Source organism: Syngnathus leptorhynchus, chromosome 18 (genome assembly GCF_054491065.1).
Source record: "Syngnathus leptorhynchus isolate UIUO chromosome 18, UIUO_Slep, whole genome shotgun sequence".
Taxonomy (NCBI): domain Eukaryota; kingdom Metazoa; phylum Chordata; class Actinopteri; order Syngnathiformes; family Syngnathidae; genus Syngnathus; species Syngnathus leptorhynchus.
This window is the reverse complement of record NC_141212.1, coordinates 2262203-2285107: the sequence shown is the minus strand read 5'-3', so window position 1 is coordinate 2285107 and position 22905 is coordinate 2262203. Positions and strand designations below refer to the sequence as shown.

At 48.5% G+C, this 22905-nt stretch overlaps 2 protein-coding genes across 4 annotated transcripts in view; one reads left to right on the top strand and one right to left on the bottom strand.

The window, feature by feature from the left end:
- The window catches only part of eva1aa (eva-1 homolog A, regulator of programmed cell death a), a 110376-nt gene that overhangs the window by 42235 nt on the left and 45236 nt on the right, over positions 1-22905 (bottom strand). The gene's annotated exons all lie outside the window — the stretch shown is intronic.
- Positions 14352-19318, top strand: mycn (MYCN proto-oncogene, bHLH transcription factor). Of its 2 annotated transcripts, XM_085937198.1 has the most exons (3): positions 14356-14547; positions 14827-15529; positions 16731-19318. In XM_085937198.1, exons 2-3 carry the CDS (start codon positions 14848-14850, stop codon positions 17426-17428), a joined length of 1380 nt encoding a protein of 459 aa, XP_085793324.1. In that variant the 5' UTR covers positions 14356-14547; positions 14827-14847; the 3' UTR covers positions 17429-19318. The 2 variants fall into 2 exon arrangements, with proteins under 2 accessions (XP_085793323.1, XP_085793324.1); XM_085937197.1 differs by having other exon boundaries at positions 14352-15529.

Here is a 22905-nt window from a genome sequence, read left to right as displayed (position 1 = left end):
CAACAACAAACACACGCGCAAAGATATTTCCAGTACCAGGAAAAGAGCTTTTTCCCAGAAGACAAAAATGATAGCAACACAAGCAATCTGTGTTTCCTCCAAACCGCCAGATTATACTTGATTATTTGTCTTAAGTGGTAGCGCGTTTCTGGAAGAGTGCCGCCTGAGGACAGGGAGGGGGGGTCCCTTTTAGGTTAATTTGCTCCTATTTAGCTGGTGGTCATGCTAAAGTTGTGCATCGCCCAAAGGGACATGCTGTTTTTTAGAGGGTCTTTCTAAAGGGACACAGAGGAAACACTGGTAGCACTTAAGTAAAGCCAAATAAACAATTTGGGCCCAAATGACTCACAGGTGTGGAGCGCCCTCGGTGGCACCCCTTGCCGCCGCGGCGGTGGCGGCCCGGTCTGCGGCCATTATGTAATCATCTCAGCTGTCGCTACGGCTCAAAACAAACCGCAGAGGCTAGAGATTGACTTTATGGCCTCGCTGCGCCGAAAGCTCTTTTATGAACGCCACTGTACGCATTCCTTGTACTGCTCCCCCGGGGATCTTCAAATCGGTACAAACCGTATCAGGAAAAAAAAATAATCATTGATCTTAAAACCTTCCGCCGTATGACAGCTGTGACTTTTCGGACCATTATTCAAATTATTATGGTATGACCTATTTACACACAAATATTGAAATATCACCCAAATAATGTTTTCAAGCATCACAGAGTGGAAATGCAAGCCTTCCTTTCGAAGGTTTAATGGTGATAAACATCAGCTCAAAAGCATTTACGTGCTCTGGTGGTACGGCGGTGACCTCACTGATAACACACACACACACACACACACACACACACACACACACACACACACACACACTTAGAAAGCACTAAAGCGAAGCTGAGCACGGGCAGCTGCCAAGGCCAATCAAAGGGCTCTGTGCATGGCAGGAGCAGCTGTCTTGTCCAATCATAGCAGCACGTGTGTCATCCGCCTTTCACTTGGAAATCAAGTTGAGAAAGGCTCAGTTGTTGGTTGGAGCCAACAGCAGGACTTTTGTTGCAGTGTCCTTTGCTAGCACAACTGGACAAAGTCGTTCAATGACGAAGAAGAGTTGCGAGAAAGAAATATTTCCAAATCAGGATTATGTCGAGGTCTGTCATCAAGACTAGTTCTTGCACTCCAAAACATTAGCATCTTATTTTGACAAAATTCTTGTATTTTTCCTGGCCCGTTAGCCAAAACTTGGAGATCCTGCTTGAACTCTGGCCCAATAGTTTCCTTGACCTTTGGATTGGCATTTATGGATTTTTCTTGGCCCGTTTTCTCGATTTTTCTTGGCCACTAGTCCAAACCCATAAAAGTTTTTGCATCTTATTAACCACCAAAATTCCAGACTATCTCCAAAACATTATTTTGTGTGTTCCTCTAACCTGCCAACCATCCAAAGACATTTCCCCTCACAGTTCCATCAGAATGTTCCAGAAGGATCAGGCCGACTTAGGTGACCTCTTCCCTGGGGTCAGTTCCTGTGCCCGGGGGCGTTAAAGGTCATGACAAGGCTCGGGTGATGAGCGGGGAGAATTTTCGTAACCCCCCCCCCCTCCTCGGAGATACACACAAATCTGAGTATATGATGGAAGGCTCGCCAACTGAGGTGTGAGTGTTCTTGGTCTGAGAGAAAAGCCCAGTGTGCTTCACAAAGTGTGTCTGTGGTGAGGTCAGCCGGTGACAGCTGAACGCTCCCAATCGCTGCACCTCGGCCAGCCGCTGCTTCGCATACTTACTGAAAAGGCTGATTCATGCCTTCGTCCTGGCAGCAAAGTGATTCACAGCTTGAATGCGCACACACACACACAAGGCGCACACCCGGACCCCGAAGGGAGGCCGAGAGGACTTAACACAATCACCTTTTCTTCTTTGTCGGACGGCAGGAAAAACAGCCGAGCGACACGGCGGCTTCTCCGCCATGTGGAAAGACTCATGAGGAGATTATCGGCGTGGAGCCTGTGTCGGGGACGAACAAGGGCCCAGCTGTTTAACAGGAAGTCACCTCGGGCAGGCCCGGCGCCTCCCGCGGTCCTTCATCGTATTCTACTTTTTCTCAATGGCAAATCTTTCCGGCAATGGATTTCGTTTGACGCAAAGGTGGTTGCTTACACTGCTAGCTGACGTCGATGACAGCTAGCATGATCGCGCTTTGATGCAGCTTCACGAGTCACGCCTACGCAACTAACGAAACGGAAAAAAGGGGCTCAGAGAGCGCTCTGTGGAAAAGCACGTCCGAATCATAAGCGCCGCTCTCCGACGAAGAAAAAGCCGTCATTAGCATTGCAGATGCTAGCGATAGCGTCTTCAATGGACCTCATGCATACGGGCTTTGAATCCCGCCATTGTCCCGGCAAGTCTTACAGTACCGCTCTGGTGTGGGAGTGGAGTTGGGGGGGAGGGGGGGGGAATCGGCGGCGGGCGGAATTCACTGTGGATCCGCGTGGGATTCAAGGCTTTCCTCTTATCACAGCCAAATGTCAAAGTGAGGATGTAGCCGCGCGGAAACAGAATAAAGCATAGCCCGAATACTTCTCAGGCTGTGTCAGCAGCATATTTGCCTTTCAGCTGGGGCGGCCATCAAGCAGGCGGGCGGGCAACTCCCTCTTTCGGGACTTCAGCTGATTTCAAAGCTGAATTCGAGTGACTTCATACACTTCCTGCTAGCTTCGTTTCCCAACAGCCCAAAGTTGATTATTACCAACGGTAAACGAAAATGTGGCCCGGGCGCAAAATCGACTCCACTTTGAAGTCGCCGTCTGACCGATCCGTTTGAAGTGCCCTAAGTGACGGATGACCTCGCGTGCGTGTCCTTCAGAGTCAGCGGCGATCGATACGTTACAAGCCTTTTGCTGCATCATCAAACACGCGTGGATCTTTGTTGTGCGCTTGGACGCACAGCGACCACGTGCTGGCTTGTGTGCAAAGCCGTGAACTTCTACCTACGGCCTGTCGTCACTCCCAAAGAGCACATTGGGAATCGATGCGACAGGTCAACGTGGTCGCCGGTTAGCATTAAACATGTCTATTGATTAGCGGACATTAATCCGGAGTAAACACATTTGGAACATCAAAACATGTTTTGTGTATTTAAAAAAAGAACAAACTCGGGGTAAGTCAATATTTGTCATTAGAGCCGCATCACATTTTTATTATTACTTTTTTATTGTTATTATTGCTATTAAGTTGATGAGAGCTCGTTTTTGTAGATTTGCTGTCCTGAATTTCCAACTCACAATGTTCGATTTTAGCTTTTTATTAATGTCATCGAAGACAACAAAGAGTTTTTTTTTTTCATCTCCAGGCATCTCTTTCTGCCTTAAAATAGAAACATTTTGAGATGGCGCCTGCTCTATCCAAGGACTTGTGGGTTTTTTTTCTTTATCCCGCTTTGTTTTGTCTTTTGCATAATGCAGAAGCCTCAAGTATATTTAGCGAGCGCTGTGCCTTTCTTGTCATCCATCAAATGATAGGCGGAAACCAAACGTGATCATTCACGTCTCGTATTTTTCTAACTTTTCAAGAGGAGCGTTCCACACAGCTAAAAATGTCATGCCCACCTTTAAGGATGGCTTGTTCTGGACTATTCGCGTTAAACCTCAACTATGCGGGTATCTCACGGCTATCTGTCAGGCACACGCTCAGACAGGGGCGCCGTTCTCCTTCGACGTTTCTCGACCTTCATGACTCACAGAGAAACTGGCGCTGCTTGAAACGAGCGCAGCGCCTCGCCGTTTCCCTGCGGCCGGGGCTGAGAGGATAATAAGAGAGTCGGGACGGATCGGGAGGGGGCGGGCCTTTCTATTCCTAACTTCCATTTAGACGTTAGAGCGCTATCATCAGCCTTGCGTTTAAGGCAGATTACATGCTACAATTAAACGGGAGGTATCAGCGGCCGTCTTCATGGGGCTTGGGAAGCTTGAGAGAAAAGGCCCGCTTGGCATTGTGGAACTGGTGAGTCACATTGTGGTCGGAACCCATATAGCTCGGCGCTCCGACAAGTCGACAAGAGCAACACTTCCACCAGAGGCGCGTCCATCCGTTTTTTTTTATTGTACTTGGATGCAGCCAGGGGCGGAGCTATGTGGCGGGGCAAAGAGGGCCACCTCGAGAGGATTTTTTTTTATTATTCTGTATTGGACCCACACTGGCGTACTTTCGAAAGCAGTCACTCATGACAACTCACTGTCAATAGAAAATGAATAAATGTGCATAAATTAAACAGTAAATGTATGATTCTTGTGTGTGTGTGCGCCGCTGACAAGAGGCCAATAGAGAAATCAATGGCGACGCTTTAAATGCCTTAATGCGGTAAAATTGTTTTCAGATTGAGCAGTGATGGACAGTTTCCTTTCAAGCATTTAACGACCTCCACGCACACAACAAGCGGTGGTCAGTTGCTCCGAGTCTGGACATCGTTACAACGCTCTTTACCCGACCTCTGGCCTCTGACCCGTGATCCTGTCACGCCGCGGCATCGTGAGGTGGCCAGGATAGAGGACTAATCTGCGGCAGGAAGCCGTGCGCCGGAAAAGAAAGAGAAGCCTCGGAGGAGGCTGATTGATATAAATAAAGCAATATGGATCAAACGGGGGAGATAAGCTCCCGCGTGGCAATGAGGTGAGAGCGAAATCCGCAACACCGGGAACATGGAGGGCAATGCGTGAGAACGTGTGAAACGGGGGAGGAGGAGAGGCGGAAGGGAGGTGAGGTGAGGCAAAGGGAGGAGGCGTGAGAAGTGAGCCCATGCGAGGAGAGCGAAAAAGAGGCGAGGGGAGTTTGGGCGAAGCCAGTTGAGGCGAGGTGAGGAAGATCTTGGATAAGGACGAGGAAGGGGGGGTGAAGAAAAAAGGCAAAGAGATGAGGGAGGTTGAAGAACAGCCAACAATTTGGATTTCATAAGAAAACGCAGACGAGGCACAATGAGCCTCATGAAGTATCGTCAGCCTTTGTGAGTCCTCGATACCCCGAAGAGAGAAAGTAAGGTGATTTGAGGTAAGGCGAGAAAATATGAGGAGAGGGGTAAGATGAGGAGAGGCAGTTGTGAGGAGGAAGGGTGCCGGGGGGGCTGGCAAGGTGATGCAAGGGGAGACGAGGACAAGCAAAGATGCGGTAGGGTGAAATGGCGTCGCCCGAAAAGGCTAAAGGAGGCGACTGGAAATGATGAGCGGAGGGAAAAGAAGTGAGGGAAGGAGCCCAAGTCAATAAAACCATCTTTAAAAAAAGTTAAAAGAGGTGCATTCAGGCAAACACAGATGTTAAAGGGATATGACAGATGACCTTTGACCTTTCAAATAAGGTTTCCCATCCCAAACAAGCACCTTCTCCGCGCCGCGTCTGTAAATGCAATCTGACGGCGAGCGTGGTAAATCACTAATCTGCGTATGATTTGCATGTAAGGCCTCTTAGTGAAATCCATACGAGGGCAGCGCGAGGTGAGCGCCGTGATTTAGCCGTGCCGATGTGCACCCCGGGGGAGTCGTGCGCACGATGTGGCGTGCGCGTGATGGACGGCTTCTTCCATCATATTGTTTACGGCTGTGAAAAAGCACAAAAGTGGCCTTTTATCTTTTCCATCCCTCGGCTGTGGGAACCCTCGACCCGGTCCGGCGAAGCCGGGGGGAACCGAGACATGTCCGGACATGAACAAGGCTGCGGGCAACACAACGCTAAAGATGATTCGGAATCTGTCTGTTTACGTAGCTGTATTTTATTTAGGCAGCAAATCTGTGTGCCTCTTTTACTTCTGTAACCAAAATATACTATTTTTTAAATTAAAAGTCAGTTATTTTGAAATGCATCCTGTACCCTGACAGGGATTTTACAGTAAATAAAAGCAAGAAAGCTTTCCAGGAACGATAAGAGAATATTTTCTTCTTATCATTGAAGCACCAAACACACACAGACAGACACACACAGTGCAACATCTGTGTATGATGAAGTGGTCCGTCCTCTTGTAAAATAAAAGGACAGGACCTTAAAGACATTCCTCTATTTTACGGCTCGGTGAGAGCGCGACGACTGAGGGTAATGGGAAGGCCAACAGCTCAAGTGTCGGGTCCAGCACCCAAGACCCCCCACCCCCCCAACCATGATCCCTATTGCAGGCCAGGTCCAAATAAACAAACAAGTCGAAAAAACAATGCGGTGGTAATTAACATTCCTGCTGAGGTCCATCATGGTTAATTAGTACCAAATGGAGACGAGCACACACAACAATACGGAATTCTCAATGTGTGAAGCGATTGTTCCAGATATGAATTTTCATTTTGGAGGAGCGGAAACATAGCGGCTGTACGTCACAGAGGAGTGTTGAGAGAAAAAAGTCCAAAGACAGATGACAGATGTACACCTCTGCTGACGGACAAACTGACAGCTCTCCGTCGTGCCACATTCCTCCCGAGTTGAGTCACGGCATGCTTCTGATCCCCGCCGCGCCACTTTCTCAGCAGCGAGTGGCTAATCTTGAGTGTCACACACCCTCGACAATCCCGGGCCAAGCTATCCAAACAGCGCCGGCGAGTAGGGGAGGGGGAGGGGAGGAAATTGAATTTACCCCCCCCCCCATCCCCTCTTTCCTGCTCCTCAAAGACAGGCCTTCCAAATCCCCATCAACAGGAGCTTAGAGAGCCTGCAGTCCATCAAGTTTCATCTGCCACGGTGGTCCGACCAATCAGGTTCTGTCACAAACGTGCGACGAGTACAAACCCAAAAACGCTCGACCCGGACTGGAGCAATCACGCAAACAGAAACAGAAGGCGCGCAATCAAACAAGCGCTCCTCTCGGTGTCCGCCCTTTGCGTCAACAATCAACAATTGCGGAGCCTGTGATCCTGTGACCTTTAAACCCCGGCGTTAACCCCGGTGCGGCCGGCGCTGAGAGGTGAACCAGACGGCACGTGAGAATGTGAGAAGATCAAAAATTCGGATGGCATTAACAAGGAACCTTCCCGAGCACATTGATTACACAAGATGGGGAGGGGGAAAAAAAAAAGTGATCGGGTCAAAACAAAATGTAACCCGAGTGCAGACTTCATCTAAAAAGTCCTCAGCCCTACATGTTGACAGTCTAACACACAACAGCTGCAGAGTACCAGCCCAGCTGCAACACCTCTCTCTGGGCATCCAAGGCCGTGACCTCAAATCAGCCCAAGGTCTTTTTTGTATTGAAAGGAACCAAGAAAAATTCTTTGATGAACGCAATCGAGATGCTTTCATACCAGAGTCCCCCCCCCCGAGTAAAATGCTACAATAGCATATTGCACAGATGGACTATAAATACAGCACAGACTCATCTAAAGAAACCAGAAGCCGGACGCCAGCAACCCCCCCCCCCCTTTTTTTTTTTTGATCATGTGACACGCAGTCAGGCCCGGCCATAAGAAGCGAACACAGACACACTCTCGAGCCAGCGCTGAACAATGTGTCCTTTAGATAAAGATCTGATCACTCTGCATGTGTGTGTGTGTGTGTGTGTGTGTGTGTGTGTGTGTGTGTGTGTGTGTGTGTGTGTGTGTGTGTGTGCGATCCTCGCTATAATCACCAGTATTCATGCAGGACCCGGCTCCCGGCGTTTCTACAGCTGTCGCCTCCTGCACTCGCTGACCTCTGCCAACGGGTCCTGAGGCCATCGGTGCTTATGGCAGCCGATGCAGCCATTGACTTTATGAGCACGGTAAAGGGCCCTCGAGAATTCCGCCAGGACCCTCCTGGTAGATGTAGTCGAGTTTTAGCTCTTGTGTTTTAGTTTGTTTTTGATTATTTTCTATACAACGCCTGCCCCCATTTTAAAACATGTTAAAAAAAAATCTGGAACAGATTGATGCCATTTCAATGCATTTCAATGGAGACAATCAATTTGACTTAGGTACAGCTCCCGGCGTTACGTCTGTAAATAGTTTTGATTGGAATCATGCGCAAGTGTGAAGTTAAAAAATGTGTTGAATTGAATTAATTTGTCATTGCGACAAGCCGTCGCTTTTACAACCAGGAAAAAGGCCACCGACATGGACACAGATGCTCTTCTGTTACTCTCTTCCGCCCGAGCGTCACAAGACCGAGCAGACACACTTAGGTTTCGTCAACGCGTGACGGATGTCCGCTTGGCAAATGTGAGGATATAAGCCTGGGGATTCCCAAATTCCCAAAGGCCTTTTGGTGACTTTGGCTGGACCTCTGTTGCGTAAACACAACAGGCAGCACTTCCTGGTTTGAAGCTAAGTGACGCTTTATCTCATTCCTGAGACAAAACACAACTGGTCGCGGCGGAGGAGAGGAGAAAAGCTGAAAAGGAAGAGCCCTTTCTCTCTCAGCTGCGTTTCCACTTCCTGCGCGGGGAGGAAGTGATCTCATCCGTGGGTTGCGTAGCGCATCCGTCCTCACGGGCGCTTTGAACAGACAGTCAAAGCGAGGCCAAACTGGGCTAACGCACACACATACACACGCCCGCCTTGATTATCGCAGCGAAACACACACGCACGCAAGCACAGCCGGTCCGACAGGAAACAGCGCCGCTGGAACAAACAAGCAGTTCCTGTGTGTGCTGGGGGCCCAAACGAAATCCAATGTCCTGTCCAATGCATCATTATCGCCGCCATTCCTCTGACATTACTGCTCATTTGCTAAAATTCACAAGGCCTTTATTTATACTCCCCCCCCCCTCCCCTCGACTCCGCCACTCTTCGGCGACCAACCCTCGAATCGGACATCCGCTTAACAGTTAGCCACTAATTGAAAGACATTAGGCTTAAATGGCTCCCCGATTTCCCCCCTTTCACTCGTCACGTTGACAGATGAGCGAATATTTTTGTTTGGCTCCCTAATTTGCGAGCTAACGTAGCTCAAGGGCATGTCGGCTTACAGTAGTATTACGTCGACTGCGAGATGGCGGGAACAGGAACGATTATGTTCTCAGTTCACCGCTCGGTCAATACTGGACTCCCAACGATCGCCAGGCGGACATCGAGGAACACATTTCAAAGAAATGATAACGCTTTAACTGTTTGTGTTCCTTCTCTGTTTGCCGGTCACGTTATCTGAAACCCGCCACAGCGCAGGACACGACAGGACAGGGCAACCTGTGGAAGCTCAACTCTGGGTAAACTTTGTGCGGAACTTTGAAGCGAGCCGCCTGAGTGCTTGTCCTCAGGCGCTCAGCGCTGGTGGCTCTCCAAAGGCGCAGAGGGTCAACGGGACAGGTAAACAGGAAGCGCCGGCGCTTTGATTGACAAGCTGTTTAGACACAGAGAGATGGATGGTCGGAGAACGCCGACACTGGTGGCCTGATGGGTTCCCAAATCGGCTTGGACCTTGCGGACAATTAAATCGTACGTATCATAGTGACTACTCGAGTACTTGACGCCGGAATGGTTTCTGAGGAGCAGCATGGGTGGCTTTGATTCGCCGCTGCAGCTTGTTTCCAGTTAATCACCTTGATTATTGCGATTACAGGCAGTGTCTCGCTGGAACTGAGTGACCTGGTTCTGACAGGAAGTCTCCTTTGCCATAGGCAATGGCTCTTCCTGTTCTTAACGCTCCCGCCTTCTGTTTCTTCCACTTGGACGCAAGTGGTCCCGCGAGACTCTACTTCAAGTCCCCAATAAGGGGTTGAGTCAAAACACTTCTATCTACGTGCTACCGTGTGGCCAGCAGGCGTGCAGATGTTCCTAGCCCCGCCCCCTTTTCAGCCGCATGTTTATCAGATTAGTTTAAGAATGGACATTATATGAGCACGGAGCAGATAACAAGGCCTTTGATTGGCCGGCCGCTGTTAAATTTAGCGCTGTGATTACTGTGTGTGATTGTGGGCCTCATGCAAATCACGGGACACACACTGAGAGGATGTGAGGAAGTCGGCAAGAATGCGATGTGAATTTTTCTTTGATATAAATATATATATACGACTGAGAGTCATGTGTGCGACCATGCATGTTCTTTTTTTAAACGCGGACAATTTACACAGTGTCTTTCCATGAAGCCATTATATATAGAGTTTGTCCTCATCGGGGTCACCGAGCCCAGTGGACAAAAAAAAAAAGAAATCCGACCCAGCGGATCAATCGGATTTGCTCGGGCACGGCGACATTTATCAGAAATTCCAGACATGATGTTATTATCCAAAGTTGCCGCAATAATTGCTCTGGCGTGATGGGGGAGGCGGAAGGGGGAGGGGGTCAAGCGACAAACCCCCTCGAGGAAACATTGGTATGACCTCACACCGGCGGAATGTCAGATGGGGCCTAATTGATTCGAGGAGCACATGATGGAGTTTTTTAAGAGGACAGGCGGGAGAGGAAGACGATGTGGCCTTGCAGACGCCACTAAGGTCAAACGGCCGGAGGCTACTAGAATCTCATCACAAAGGGCAATTGACAGCTAAGCGTGATCAATGATGACAAGACGGAGAAGTCCGCTGGGACATTTTGTCTAAACCGACGAATCAAACGAGCCGTAGGAGGAAAGAATCACAAATGACTCCTTTGCCCGCTGTTAGCTCAACGCCGTCAGGGCGGCCATTTTCCCCGACTTCCCGTGCTGCACCGACTTGAGCAAATCACCAGCGATATCATCTCAAGAGGCCCCAACGACACCGCTTCCTGTCAACACAAACATTTGACTCCAAATTTATGGCTGGGGTTTCCTCCTTCTCACCTCTCGGGTAAATAACCTTGCCGCCAAACGGCCTCTCGCTTCTCTCGGCCCAGATACCCGCCGCTCGTAAGTCAAGCTAATCTGACTGGAACTGGACCGACAAGACGCCGCATGTTCTTCCTAGCGTCCTATTTTCTCCTCGCCTCCACCATGATGTCAGGTGTGATATATCGACCCGGCCTGCCCGGGAACCCAACCCTGGAGGTGGAATGCATTTAGCCGCATACGTACAAGCACATACAAACACACAGTCGGAAAGGCCTCTCCCTCCTCCCCCCGCCAGAGGTGTTGAAATGCTTGTAAGTCTTGAAATGCCAGTTGAGACGTTGAGCTCCCCTTTCGCACGCACGCACGCGCGCACGGGCACGCGCAACGAGCGAGCTGACAAATGGAAGCGTTGAAACGTATAAACCGTTTCCCTTTTGTGAGCGGACAAACATTTAGTCTGGTTAATGACCCCGAAGGATCAAAACAAATGCTGAGGGGGATAAAGATGGGGAAAGAAAGAAGAGGAGTTTGCCAAAAAAATGACATTTTTAGCTATCACATATGAACCTTAGCAAAAATGTTCAAGTCACACACTCACACACATCAACAAGAGTCAAAACGGCTTTTCCGTTGCGTGATTGACGAGGCCACAAAGTCTCGGCTTTATACAAACAGCAACAACAAGCCAGTAAAGCTGTCAAAGTAAAGGTGAATTTACGTGTGACACTTTAAACACAGCAAACTACAATGGAGGTTTTTCTCACAGGTTGACTTTAGGGGGGGCGAATATCGTCGCACTTATAAGCAACGACATCAAAACGGATTCTCACCGGCGCCTTTGTTGTTAATCCAACAGTGATATTGATTTCCAGTTGATTGTCAGGCTTTCTAATGATATTCACAAATTGATCCAAAACTGGTAACGTGAGCCATGAAACGGCGCCATCATTTTGCGCTCCGATAGTACAAGCTGAGGTCTGGAATTGATCAATTCCATGGATAAATAAAGAGTTATATAAGTTAAATACTCTAAACTGATAAAGGTGAAAACTCAAATAAATTCTAAAAACAAGATTAAATAGTCTATCATTGTCCCAGCAAGTAGCCTAGCTTGTTGTGTTAGCATCAATGCTAACGTTACAGTTAATGCAAATGAGGGCCTTTTGACTGTAAAGACTTCACACCTCATTGTTGCTTCACCATAACAAAATGTCCTATCTACTTTCACTTCCGCAAAAAGATGAGCGATGTCAAAACGCCCTTATCGCTCATCTTGACAAAAAGTTCCCACACAGATTGGAATGCCTGGTTGCCGGTCGCGTGAAATAACTTGACGGCGTTTGACACGTGCACCCGTCGCAAGTCATCACGTGGCGACATGAACCCACCAAGGTAAGATGAGGTTCGGTTGAAGTTGGCAATAAAAGTGGTTTTGGAAAAAAAAGGAATAGCTGCGGGCAATCATCCAAGTGTGCCTAACGGCGTTTGGATTTGCGTTACTCATCTGATTTCATTGAACCGGTAAGACCTGGAGATGAACAAGCTTTGCGGGCATGATCTGACAAGATAGATTCCAGATAAAATACATAATAAAAAGATATGGAATCAATAGTGCATGTTCTAAAACGGTCGGAACGTTTCCTCCCCAAAAGCCCACACAGTGGAGGGAAATTTCAACATGTTTCATAATCATATTTGTCATGTCGGTTTAGATAATGGGGGGAAAAAAAGCATTTAGCTGGCATGGTTCTTTCTAAATTCCTTAGTGCTTTGTTGGAACTCGCTCGTGCTTCCCCCCCATCGACAGGCCCTTGCAAACTTTCTCATGACGTCACATCGGAGCCTTCAAATAACGACTTTGCACATGAATCGGCAAAAGAAAGAAGGAATGTGCTCGAGGTGCATTGGGTTGCCCCGGAAGAGTATTTAAAATAAATAAACCATATATAATCCAGTACAATCTGCGCCTTTGCCACTGCGGCAGCTTGTCTTTGCAGCATCCATGGCGAGTGACTTATGAATCTTTTATCATAACTGGCCTAATTGCTTAACCGTCCATATGCTAGGCAAGCAGTAAGGGGGGGCGGGGCTTATCAAAAACAACCAGGATGTCCCCCTTTGCCCTCACGACTCCTTGACGTTGCTAGCGTGCAGGTTATACTTACACCTGCTTCTTTTTTTTTTAAATATCATAGCTCATCATCTAGCATTGTTGTTTTATTTTCCCATACAAAGCTTCCGTAGCTGCCAGAATATCCTGAACAGTAGTTTGGGAAAGTTAAAGCCAAGAACCCATGGGGAGTTTTTCCACTCCATCAACCGTCTCTCTGGGTCCCAGGAAACTCCCTGCGACTTCTCCATGGAGGAGACAGCTGCGCATTCTCACTTTTCACTGGCTGTTTGAACTTAACCCCAAAACAAATATAATAATCACTTCTAGCATTGATATCGCTGCAGCAGATGTCATTTTGCGATATGAAGGTGCGATATAATCCTGCGTTCTGCTCAAGTCATCTTCTATTGTTTGACTGGGGAAAACAGGAGGAAGTCACTTCTCCTCCGCCTCCTCCAGCTGGACTTAAATCGAAGCCATTGTGTAAACATTGCCCTATGTCAATATCCGTGTGCGAGTGTGTGCCCATGCACATAATTACAGATGTGCCCTTTATTCGAAGTTGTCATTAAAAAATGAGGGTGGGAATGACTCCAGGCTACAACCACCGCTTACGTAACGTGGTAAACGAACACACCTCATTGCAGTGTTTCCAACCTTTTATTGAGCCAAGGCATAAGAGTTGTCAAAATTAGGAATTGAATACCGATCATGAATCGATAACATGATTAAATATATATATATATCAGTCAAAGCAGTATCACACCAAGCTTTGATGACAAAGGATGAAAGATACACTGCAGCTATCCAAGAAATCAATTCCCAAAAAGCGTGACATTGTTAGAACACCCTGAAAATAGCTCACGTGTGCTCAATAAAACCATCTAAATTTAATATACATCTGCATAAAAAGTCTAGATATAACTGGGAATCACTGAGGAAAGAAGATTTCATCACCAATTGTGTTTCTCCCTTAAGAATAAATGTCTGGATTGTTCATTGTCTCGCTTTGAAAGGGCTGCCTTTCCAAATGTAGCCACAAGAGGGCGCAGTGAGCTTTGAATAACCGCAACCAGACAAGCTGCGGAACTTCACACCAAAGAGGCTGCTGACTAAAGGGATTGCAGAAATGGGAGGGAAACGTAACTGTAATCCATTTGGAGAAAATATCATGTGCTATAGAGCCATATTAGGATCCTTTTTTTTAAGGAAAACACTCATGTATTTGCTGTAAACAAATTGCAGAGCAATACCTACAATTTGAAACATCTCCAAAAATATTTATTCAAGCTTTATTTTTTTTTTTTAAATACAATAAATGTCAACATCAACAAAGAGCTCTTATGTTACATAGTGTAAATTTGGCTCGTAAAGCCCTTTGTCCTAGTCGGTTTTACACTCGTCTTTATGTCTCGCTTTGAATGTTTATCTCCATTCACCTTGAGAGAAAGAGGCCGACTAGCCTTAAGCATACCCCCCCCCCCCCCCCCACACACACACACACACACTATGCACCCAATATCACCCCCCCCCCCCCCAACTCCGCCTTCTCCAAGCTCCGGTGAGTGGGAGGAGCCAGCCCGCCTTTGCTTGCTCGCCTTGTGAGAGTAAAACAGTGCAGCCAGCCACGGTGCGTGTCAGAGGACTGTCTGAGCTCCCCACGTCGATGAGTGCTCCACATCTGGTGTCTGTGCCGCTGCTGACTGCCACTGTAGAGACCAACTGGTCCACGCGTGAACAACCACAAGTCAGGATAAGGTAAGCGCGCCCCGCAAACCTGACGCGTTGGAAGCTTGCGCTGTCAGTTGCAGACTTGCATCTTTTACGCACGGGTGGCACATTTTACACGCACGGAGTGGGAGGGTTTTTTTGGAGAGGGGGAAAAAAAGTCACAAGGGACGGACGGGAGTGAGAGTGGAATGCAGTGTGGAGAGAGGACTTGCGTGTCTGTGTGTGGGCTTTGCCTTGCGCGTGTGTGTGTCTCCAGGTATAGCGGCAAGGAGCGCCCTAAGTTTTTGCAATTGTCGCTCCATGCAGGTTTCTCAAGCGTGGGGAAGGATGCCGGCGGTCGTAAGCAAAAACTCAGACATGGAGTTTGACTCTTTACAACCGTGTTTCTACCCGGATGAGGACGACTTCTACTTCTGTGGTCCCGACTCGGCGCCACCGGGGGAGGACATCTGGAAGAAATTCGAGTTGCTGCCCACCCCGCCCCTTTCCCCGAGCCGCGCCGCGCTACCTGGGGATGCGGCGGCGGCAGCCTCCCCGGAGGGGGACCTCCTGGGCTTCGGCTTGGGGGACCCTCTGGACTGGGCTTCGGAGCTGCTGCTCCTGCCCGAAGACGATATCTGGGGGGCGTCCGACGATCTGGATCTGTTCGGTTCCGCTTTGGATACAAACCCAAACAGCATCATCCTGCAGGACTGTATGTGGAGTGGATTCTCGGCCCGGGAGAAGCTGGAGAGGGCGGTCACGGAGAAATTGGGAAAGGCTATTACGGGTTCCACGGCCACGGTGGTCGCAGCGGCGGCTACTGCTTCTTCTGCTGCTGCTGCTACTACTACTGGGAGGCGGGACGTGTGCGTAAAAGCGCCCGAAGTGATGAGCCGCAGCGCGGCGTCGGAGTGCGTGGATCCCGCCGTGGTGTTCCCCTTCCCCGTGAACAAGAGGAGCGGCAGCGGGGACTCGATCGTCAGCGTGAGCGCGCCCACCATCCACGGGAGCGCCCACAGCGACTCCGGTAAGAATGAGCGCATGTCAACAACAAATGTCTTTGTCTACGGCGAGTTGACCGCCAAACCCAACAATAACAAAAGCGCACTGTGCGCACCCTGGAATGACTTGTTCATATGACTGGCCCGCAATCGGATTACACACACGCGCGCGCACGCACACACACACTGGTAAAGTGACACAGTGAACCGAGTTTATGTAATCAGACGCCCCCCCCCCCTTTCCGGCAGATGGCGGCAAAATAGGGAACTGTGCGTGCCCAAGTGGCATGTGAAACCCCAAAAAAGCTTTCGATTTTATAGAAGTAGAACAGTGTGAAATAACAAAAGATGTGATCAAATCTTGCAGTCGATTATGGATCACGGAGCCTATTTATTTTTGCAATGAGTCATTTAATTGGGGACATGCAATGACGTCATCAGCGGGTTACAATAAAAAATATGTCGATGCTGCACCGTTTGAGACACGAGAGGGGAAGTGAGTATTTATATCTATTTACCAATCTAAACAAACACTAAAGCACAAAGGAGCCTCCAAGTTGGCACCGAGCGTACGCTCAAGGCAGCCTCGCCAAAACGCTTCCTCTGCAGCCCTCTCTCCTTTTTTGTGTGTTTTTAAGGGGGCTGACAGCTTTGAGCGAGCGCTCAATCCCGACAGCTGTCTGCCTGGCGCCCCTCCAAGCCCGGGGGTGGGGAGGGGGCTTAAAAAATGCCGGTGATCCGATTGCTGCCGCACGCCGCGTCCGTAGCACTCAGGCAGCCAATAAGATAATAATAATGATAACAAAAAGAAGACCGAGCAACTGTTATCGGGATAGTCAGCAAATTTTAAAGTATTCTCATTGGACACTTCATGGACGGTATTAGGCAGATCGGCTTAACCTAAAGAGGGTCCGTCATCGTCAAAGGTCAAAGTCGGTGGCAGAGACAGACCACGGGCGACTTCCGACTCGTCCCGTCCAGACGAAGCCGATTAGAAGTTGCTCTGCGTTGCGACTCGACGTGTCAACGCCTGCGCGGCAGATTAGCCAAGCGGTGACAGACACTAAGCATTAAGGCGCTTCTGCTTATGCAAACGCTGTTGAGCAACGCTCGCTTTATCAGTCTCTCATAAGACGCATGCATACCTGTCACCAGCTGGTACACTATCACATTCTGAGAATGCTTGTTGGGCCTGACAGATGAACTCATTCCGTTTAACTTTCCCAGAAGAAGAAGAGGAGGAGGAAGATGATGATGATGATGAAGATGAGGATGATGAGGACGAGGACGAGGAGGAAGAGGAGGAAATCGATGTGGTTACGGTAGAAAAGAGGCGCTCCACAATCAGCAAAACAGCCTTGGCGTGCAGAGGTCAAGAGCAGAGGGGCGTCTGCGCCGCGGGGGGCGTGGCCGGTCGCTATGTCAGCCGAGCCCCTCAGGAGCTCATTCTGAAGAGGAGCTCGGTGCACCAGCAGCAACACAACTACGCCGCGCCCTCTCCGTACACGTCGGACGACGACCGGGCGCCGCCCGCCAAAAAGCAGCGGACGTCGGACTCGGCGAGACAGCCGACCAGAACCGCTTCCTCGTCCTGCGCCTCTGCTCCGCGCAGCAAGCGCAGCTCCAGCGGAGACAGCAGCCCTAGGGCCGGCTCCGACTCTGAGGACAGCGAGCGCAGGCGCAACCACAACATCCTGGAGCGCCAGCGCCGCAACGACCTGCGCTCTAGCTTCCTCACGCTGCGCGACCACGTGCCCGAGCTAGCGTACAACGAAAAGGCGGCTAAGGTTCTGATCCTTAAGAAAGCCACCGAGTACGTCAGCTCCCTTGACAGGGAGGAACGGCGGCTGCAGCTGGAGAAGGACAGGCTGCAGACCCGCCGTCAGCAACTGATGCGCAGGCTAGAGCTAGCCAGGACTCGCTGACGCGCATCGGCCGCCGTCGACACCCAGAACACTCACACACGTTCCCGGGATGACGCCCGGCCGCCGCCGCCTCAGCCACCCACTCCAGATGGGTAAACTTTGAGTTGGCCTTCACACTTAAGCACAGACAAACAGGCCCGCATGTACACAAACATCTCGGAGGGGGTGGATGCGCATCGGAGGGATGTCGGGACTTTCACTGCCGCCACTTTTTTTGCACATTTGTTGACGTTAAGAATGTTTAGGGTTTACTTTTTTTCAATCCAGTCACATTGAGGAACGATAAAGAATGAGGAAATAGAGGCTTTTTTTTTTTTTTATATCTTTTTTTTGTATTATTTGTATTGTATGCATTGTGCTTTTTTTGTACTCACTGTGACACCAGCCTGGAATCCAAGAGGGATTCCTACCGGGACCGGTGTTGGAGGGCACTTTGCTCGGAGCGCTCGACTTAACTAAGAAGCCGCGCGCAACTCTAACTTTGCCTTCACCACTGCAAAAGCGGACAAATTTATATGAAATCGAAAAAAGAACAAAGACTATATGGACACAAATGATGATGCCACTACAGGTTTTCTTTCACTCCTCGATCACACTGGTGCTCCAGCCAAGTAAATGGATGTATACCTGTGCACCTTTCTACCAGACACTTTTGTACATACAATGGAGAGAAAGTCTACACACCCCTGGTTCGACTGCTACCTTTTTTTTGTAAAGAAAAAAAGCTGACGATAAATCAAGATTTTTTTCTACTGTATAACTTGGACAACTAGATTAAAACAATAGAGGTGAAGCAAAAATTTGAGGTGTTTGCATAAGTGTGCACACCCTCTTAGAACTAGAGTTTAAATTGAATCCTATGTCAAATGGTAGTTTAAAGTGCCTCTGAAATAAAGTTGAGCTTTTTTAGTGAGCTATTCCGGACATTTATGTTGTCAACAATCGTCAGTCTTCAAAAACAACAATAACAGTCAATGATTACAAAAAATGGCCCAAAGCATCCAAATCCACAAAATTTGTTTCGCGGTCAGGTTTTGAGAAGGCCCACCCAGAGTCCAGATGTAAATGAGGTGGAACGGCTGGTGTGATCCGAAGAGGGTGTGCATATTTATGCAACTATGTTTTTGTACATATTTCTTTTTTTCAACTGGGATGTATAAGTTATAGGGCACATTAATAACAGGGAAAAAAAGATTGAAATGAATTGTGTCTTTTTTTTTTATATCACAAAAATGTTGCATCCAAACAGGGGTGTGCACACTTTTGTTTTTTTAATATCCACCATCACAGCAGTGTACAGACAAAGTACACTCAGATCTGCCTTGTTTTATAATAAATTTTGTCCTGGGGTTTTTATATAAGTCTATACATGTCAGGAAGCTGCCAATAATAACTCGACTGGAATTTTATATACCTTTAAAAAGTACTGTAAGGCCTCACTTTTTGAGAGTCAGGAACTTTGTAATCTAACAATATATTGCTTTCTTTTCCCTTCCTCTTTTTTTTTCTTTGTACAGTATCATTTTACTAATTCTACAGACCTTTGACAATTTTTAGTGTGAACCTGAGACATACTAAATTTGATACTTATATTTTCGTATGAAAATGAGTTCCCGGTAGATATCAACTTATCTTTTTTCATCTTCTATCTCAGACTTTTGTACAGCAAATGTGTTCTATCCTAATGTACTTTTTAACCCCCCCACCCCTTCCCCCCAAACTTTCTTTTGTTTATATTTGTAACTATCGGGCGCATAGAACTGGGTATATGGATATGAGATGTTTCCCACCCCCTACTCCCGATTTTTCAAATGTACATTTATTAGTGCTGCAACTCATAGCACTTTGAAATACCTCATTTTGACAAATAAATAGACATCATTAAACCGGCATCTTGGTTGTTGTTACTCTTTTACCCCTCCTTATTTATTTTACGATTCCCCTATTATTTTTCCAAAGAAATAATAAAGAGTTCTGGATCCTGTTCGCCCCGTAGCCTCTCACAGGCACCCACCCACACACCCACCTCAACACACTTGAAGTGCGTTGAAACGCACACACGCACACCCACTCGCTACTACATTGTTCCGGTCGTCGCCATGGAAACTAGAGCAGCTGCTGAGTGGCAGACACAGAGAGTGAGTCTTTTATTTGCCCGGTGCATTTCTGCCTATGTGCATGAATGCATCTGCGTGTGTGTGTGTGTGTGTGTGTGTGTGTGTGTGTGTGTGTGTGTGTGTGTGTGTGTGTGTGTGTGTGTGTGTGTGTATCTATTGTAAAAGATCCCGCCCCACCGCCGTACGCCGCCGCCACCTCCCGGTCTGTGTGTGGCCCCCGGGTGCCCAATACCCTCGACCTCGCTCGCCGGCGGCCACAATACCAGGACAAGCCTGGATACTGTTTACCAACATCAACCACATGGCTCCGTCCACCCCCCCCCCCGTTCCATTGCCGGGCTTGAGCCCAACTATGTGTCACTCAGGGGCCAAGCCGGGCGTTTTCTGGAGACGGCTGAAAGAGAAATCTGTCGCCACGGTCTGGGACGGGGCGCACACGTAGGGGGAAGACTAAACGAAATAAAAACACACATCAGCGATGACTTTGATTAATCCTGTTTAGCCAAGAACGCACGAGACGGTGCTCTTCCCGCCATCAGCATCTACGCTACGTAAGACGCAACATGAAGACGGATGACTTTGTTTTGGACTTGAGACAGCTCGAGACTGAGCCTCTCGGCGGGGGAGTGCAACTGGTGGATTACGTAACAGGGTCTGGTGTCTGCATGTGTGCGGATGCTACAGGAGTCTGGTGTCTTTGCAAAGTGTATGTGCCTCCCCTCACGGGACCCCCGCCCCTCCCCTTCACCTCCATTCCACTCGCCATCTGCCTGATGGCTTATCCTACTAGGTTACCGGATGAAAACAAATTCATCGACAATAACATCAAGGGCGAATAAAAATGGCGGGCATCCAGATGAAGTGTGACACTCCACAGGACTTGGGGCATGGCTGGAGCAGGTGACACCCGAGTGAGGCACCAGGACACTCTCATTGTCAATCTACAATGATGAACCACCGTTAGTGGTCCTCACAAAACACTTTTGGTCGGCTCGGGACGACCAAGTCTGCTTTGTCTTTTTTACGTTCCGTCTGAAACAATGCTCATTTCACAGAATTAAACAAACATATGGTAAATGGCTTTTCCCTGATTAATACCCATTTATCCTGCCAGGACTGGGTGGCTGGTTGGACAGGCCAGACACACACACACACACACACACGCACGCACACACACTTGTTAATGGGCTTACAAATCTCTTGACTGGCATACAAGAAAGCTGCACAACAGATAAGGCGGCGTGTTTTTGTTTTGTTTCCTCACTTCCGATGAGCACACTTGGGACAGCACTTCTATTGTCCTGACCGACACCCGATCTGTATTCAACATGTTAACCTCCCCATATGGCCCAAACAATGGCTGCTGTATATGGGTACACAACCGTGTGTGTGTGTGTGTGTGTGTGTGTGTGTGTGTGTGTGTGTGTGTGTGTGTGTCGTGCCCAACCTCTGCACAAAGGCATGCCCGTCACCCATTGCCAAGAGCCATGTGATGTGTGTGTGGAGGGGGGTGGGGGGTTCACCATCTGTTGAGGGGTCCAGTGTGGCCGCAGGTGCTTAGAGACTGTGCGTGTGTGAGAGGCATTTGAGGGGAGGGTCGAAGATGTGGACGTGTGTGGGCAGGGGTCTAGGGTCACTTCTTCCAGCCAGTCCAGTGGCCCCCCCCCCCAAAAAAAGACGCAAGCTTACAGTAATTGCGCTATAGTGGATAGGGAGGGGAGGGGTCGGGGCTACGAAAGAGAGAGAGAAAAGGAGGCCTGCGTGTTTGATCAAAGTTTACCAAGTCTGAAGACATTTGCATACAGATGGTACTGTAGCGCGGCCCACCCCAACCCCAGCATACCTTTCCCTCGCCTTATTTGTCTTTCTCGCTCTCTTTCTCTTTTTCTCCCTTACACACAAATGTAATAGGGCCGCATTGAAGAACCAATGAATAGCCTTTCAAGAGCACGAAGAAAACGGCCTTGGACGCACAACACAGCGGCTGGAAAGAGAAAGCCCGGCCTGAGGAAGAGGAAAAGACGGAGAGATAAAAAAAAAAAAAAAAAAAAGCGGTGATGATTAGAACGGGATTAGTGAAGGGAGAGAAGTGCGACAATGAGAAGAAAGAGGGGGAAAAAGCCACTGTGAAGTGCTAATTATTAAAACAAATTCTGCTAGCGCGGTTTACACTGGCGTAGCTATGCTAACGGCGAGCCACTCGCCAGCCGACTCGGCCTGTATCGACGATACATTTTTTTTTTTTTAAAGATGCCTATTGTCAGTCGACCTTCGAGATTAGAAAGCGTAAAAATGCGGCGGAGCATGTGCATTGTTTGCCGATCTGATTGCTCCTGACAATCTTCATGCAACGGCGCTTTAACGCCCGTTTAGTTCCGCTTGGGAGTTTGATCACTCCGACAGGCCTGACCGTTGACCTGACCCTCCAAAAGATCGGATTGGATTAAAACTAAACCCGCTAAAACACATCTTGGAGTGATATTTGACATACTCGAGAAGGTGGGATGAATAGTGTGTAAGCTCTCGAGGCTCAACGCAATCCTATTTGGGATGGTAGCTGACCTTTTTGACCTTTGCTCAAATTGTCACTGGCAGAAAACGCTCAAGCAACATCTTTAAAGGAATAGAATTGAAAACTGTGCAAGTTCAAAACTGAATAAAATTTTTTTGACACATTAAGCAATTTTTTTTTTACATAATTCCATTTTATAAGCTAGTTGACCTCTGTAAGAGAGGGTGAAACAATTATATAATACACTTTAATAAAAAAAAAAAAAAAAAAAGTTAATCGAAATGGTGCTAAACAAGCACCACTTCCAGATTTAATGGTCCATGAAGTGTCTGGATATGCGCTCATCGTTATATTGCCGAAAAAAAAGAAAGCCCGAAAAGGAGTTTGCGGGTAAAAGAGCGTATGAAAAAAGGGCCGCGACCTCACTTGCCGACAGTTATCTGTCAGTTTGATGGCGGGCAGAAAGACGAGCCGGGGCGGCGGGATCCTCAGCGGGCGCCCTGGCTGACACGTTGGACAGAACCCAGTGGAAATCGGGTTAATGAATCGTAGAACGGGGCGAGCGGCGGGGTTGCTCGCCTTTCAATACCCCGCCGTCACTATCAGTCGGAGCGGTGCTCATCTGCGCAGCCGGGACAGGCCGAGACAGCCGGGGTCATGAGGTAGCAAGTGTGGATCGCCCCCCCCCCCCCCCCCCCCAAAAAAGAAGAAAAAAAAGAAAAGAAAACGGGAACACAATGCAATAAGTTGGACAAAGCAAGCGCTCTGATGTGTCATTTTGGGGCTACTTGGATGTCTTACAATCAAGTAAAGTTTATTATTTGTTGTTTGGGGCAGTAGACATACGC

What these genes read in the sequence shown, in the direction of transcription:
- mycn (XM_085937197.1), top strand. Translation starts at nt 14,821, where the DNA reads ATGCAGGTTTCTCAAGCGTGGGGAAGGATGCCGGCGGTCGTAAGCAAA. An exon ending in GAGCGCCCACAGCGACTCCG is followed by an intron (nt 15,530 to 16,730) that starts GTAAGAATGAGC and finishes TAACTTTCCCAG; the next exon opens with AAGAAGAAGAGGAGGAGGAA.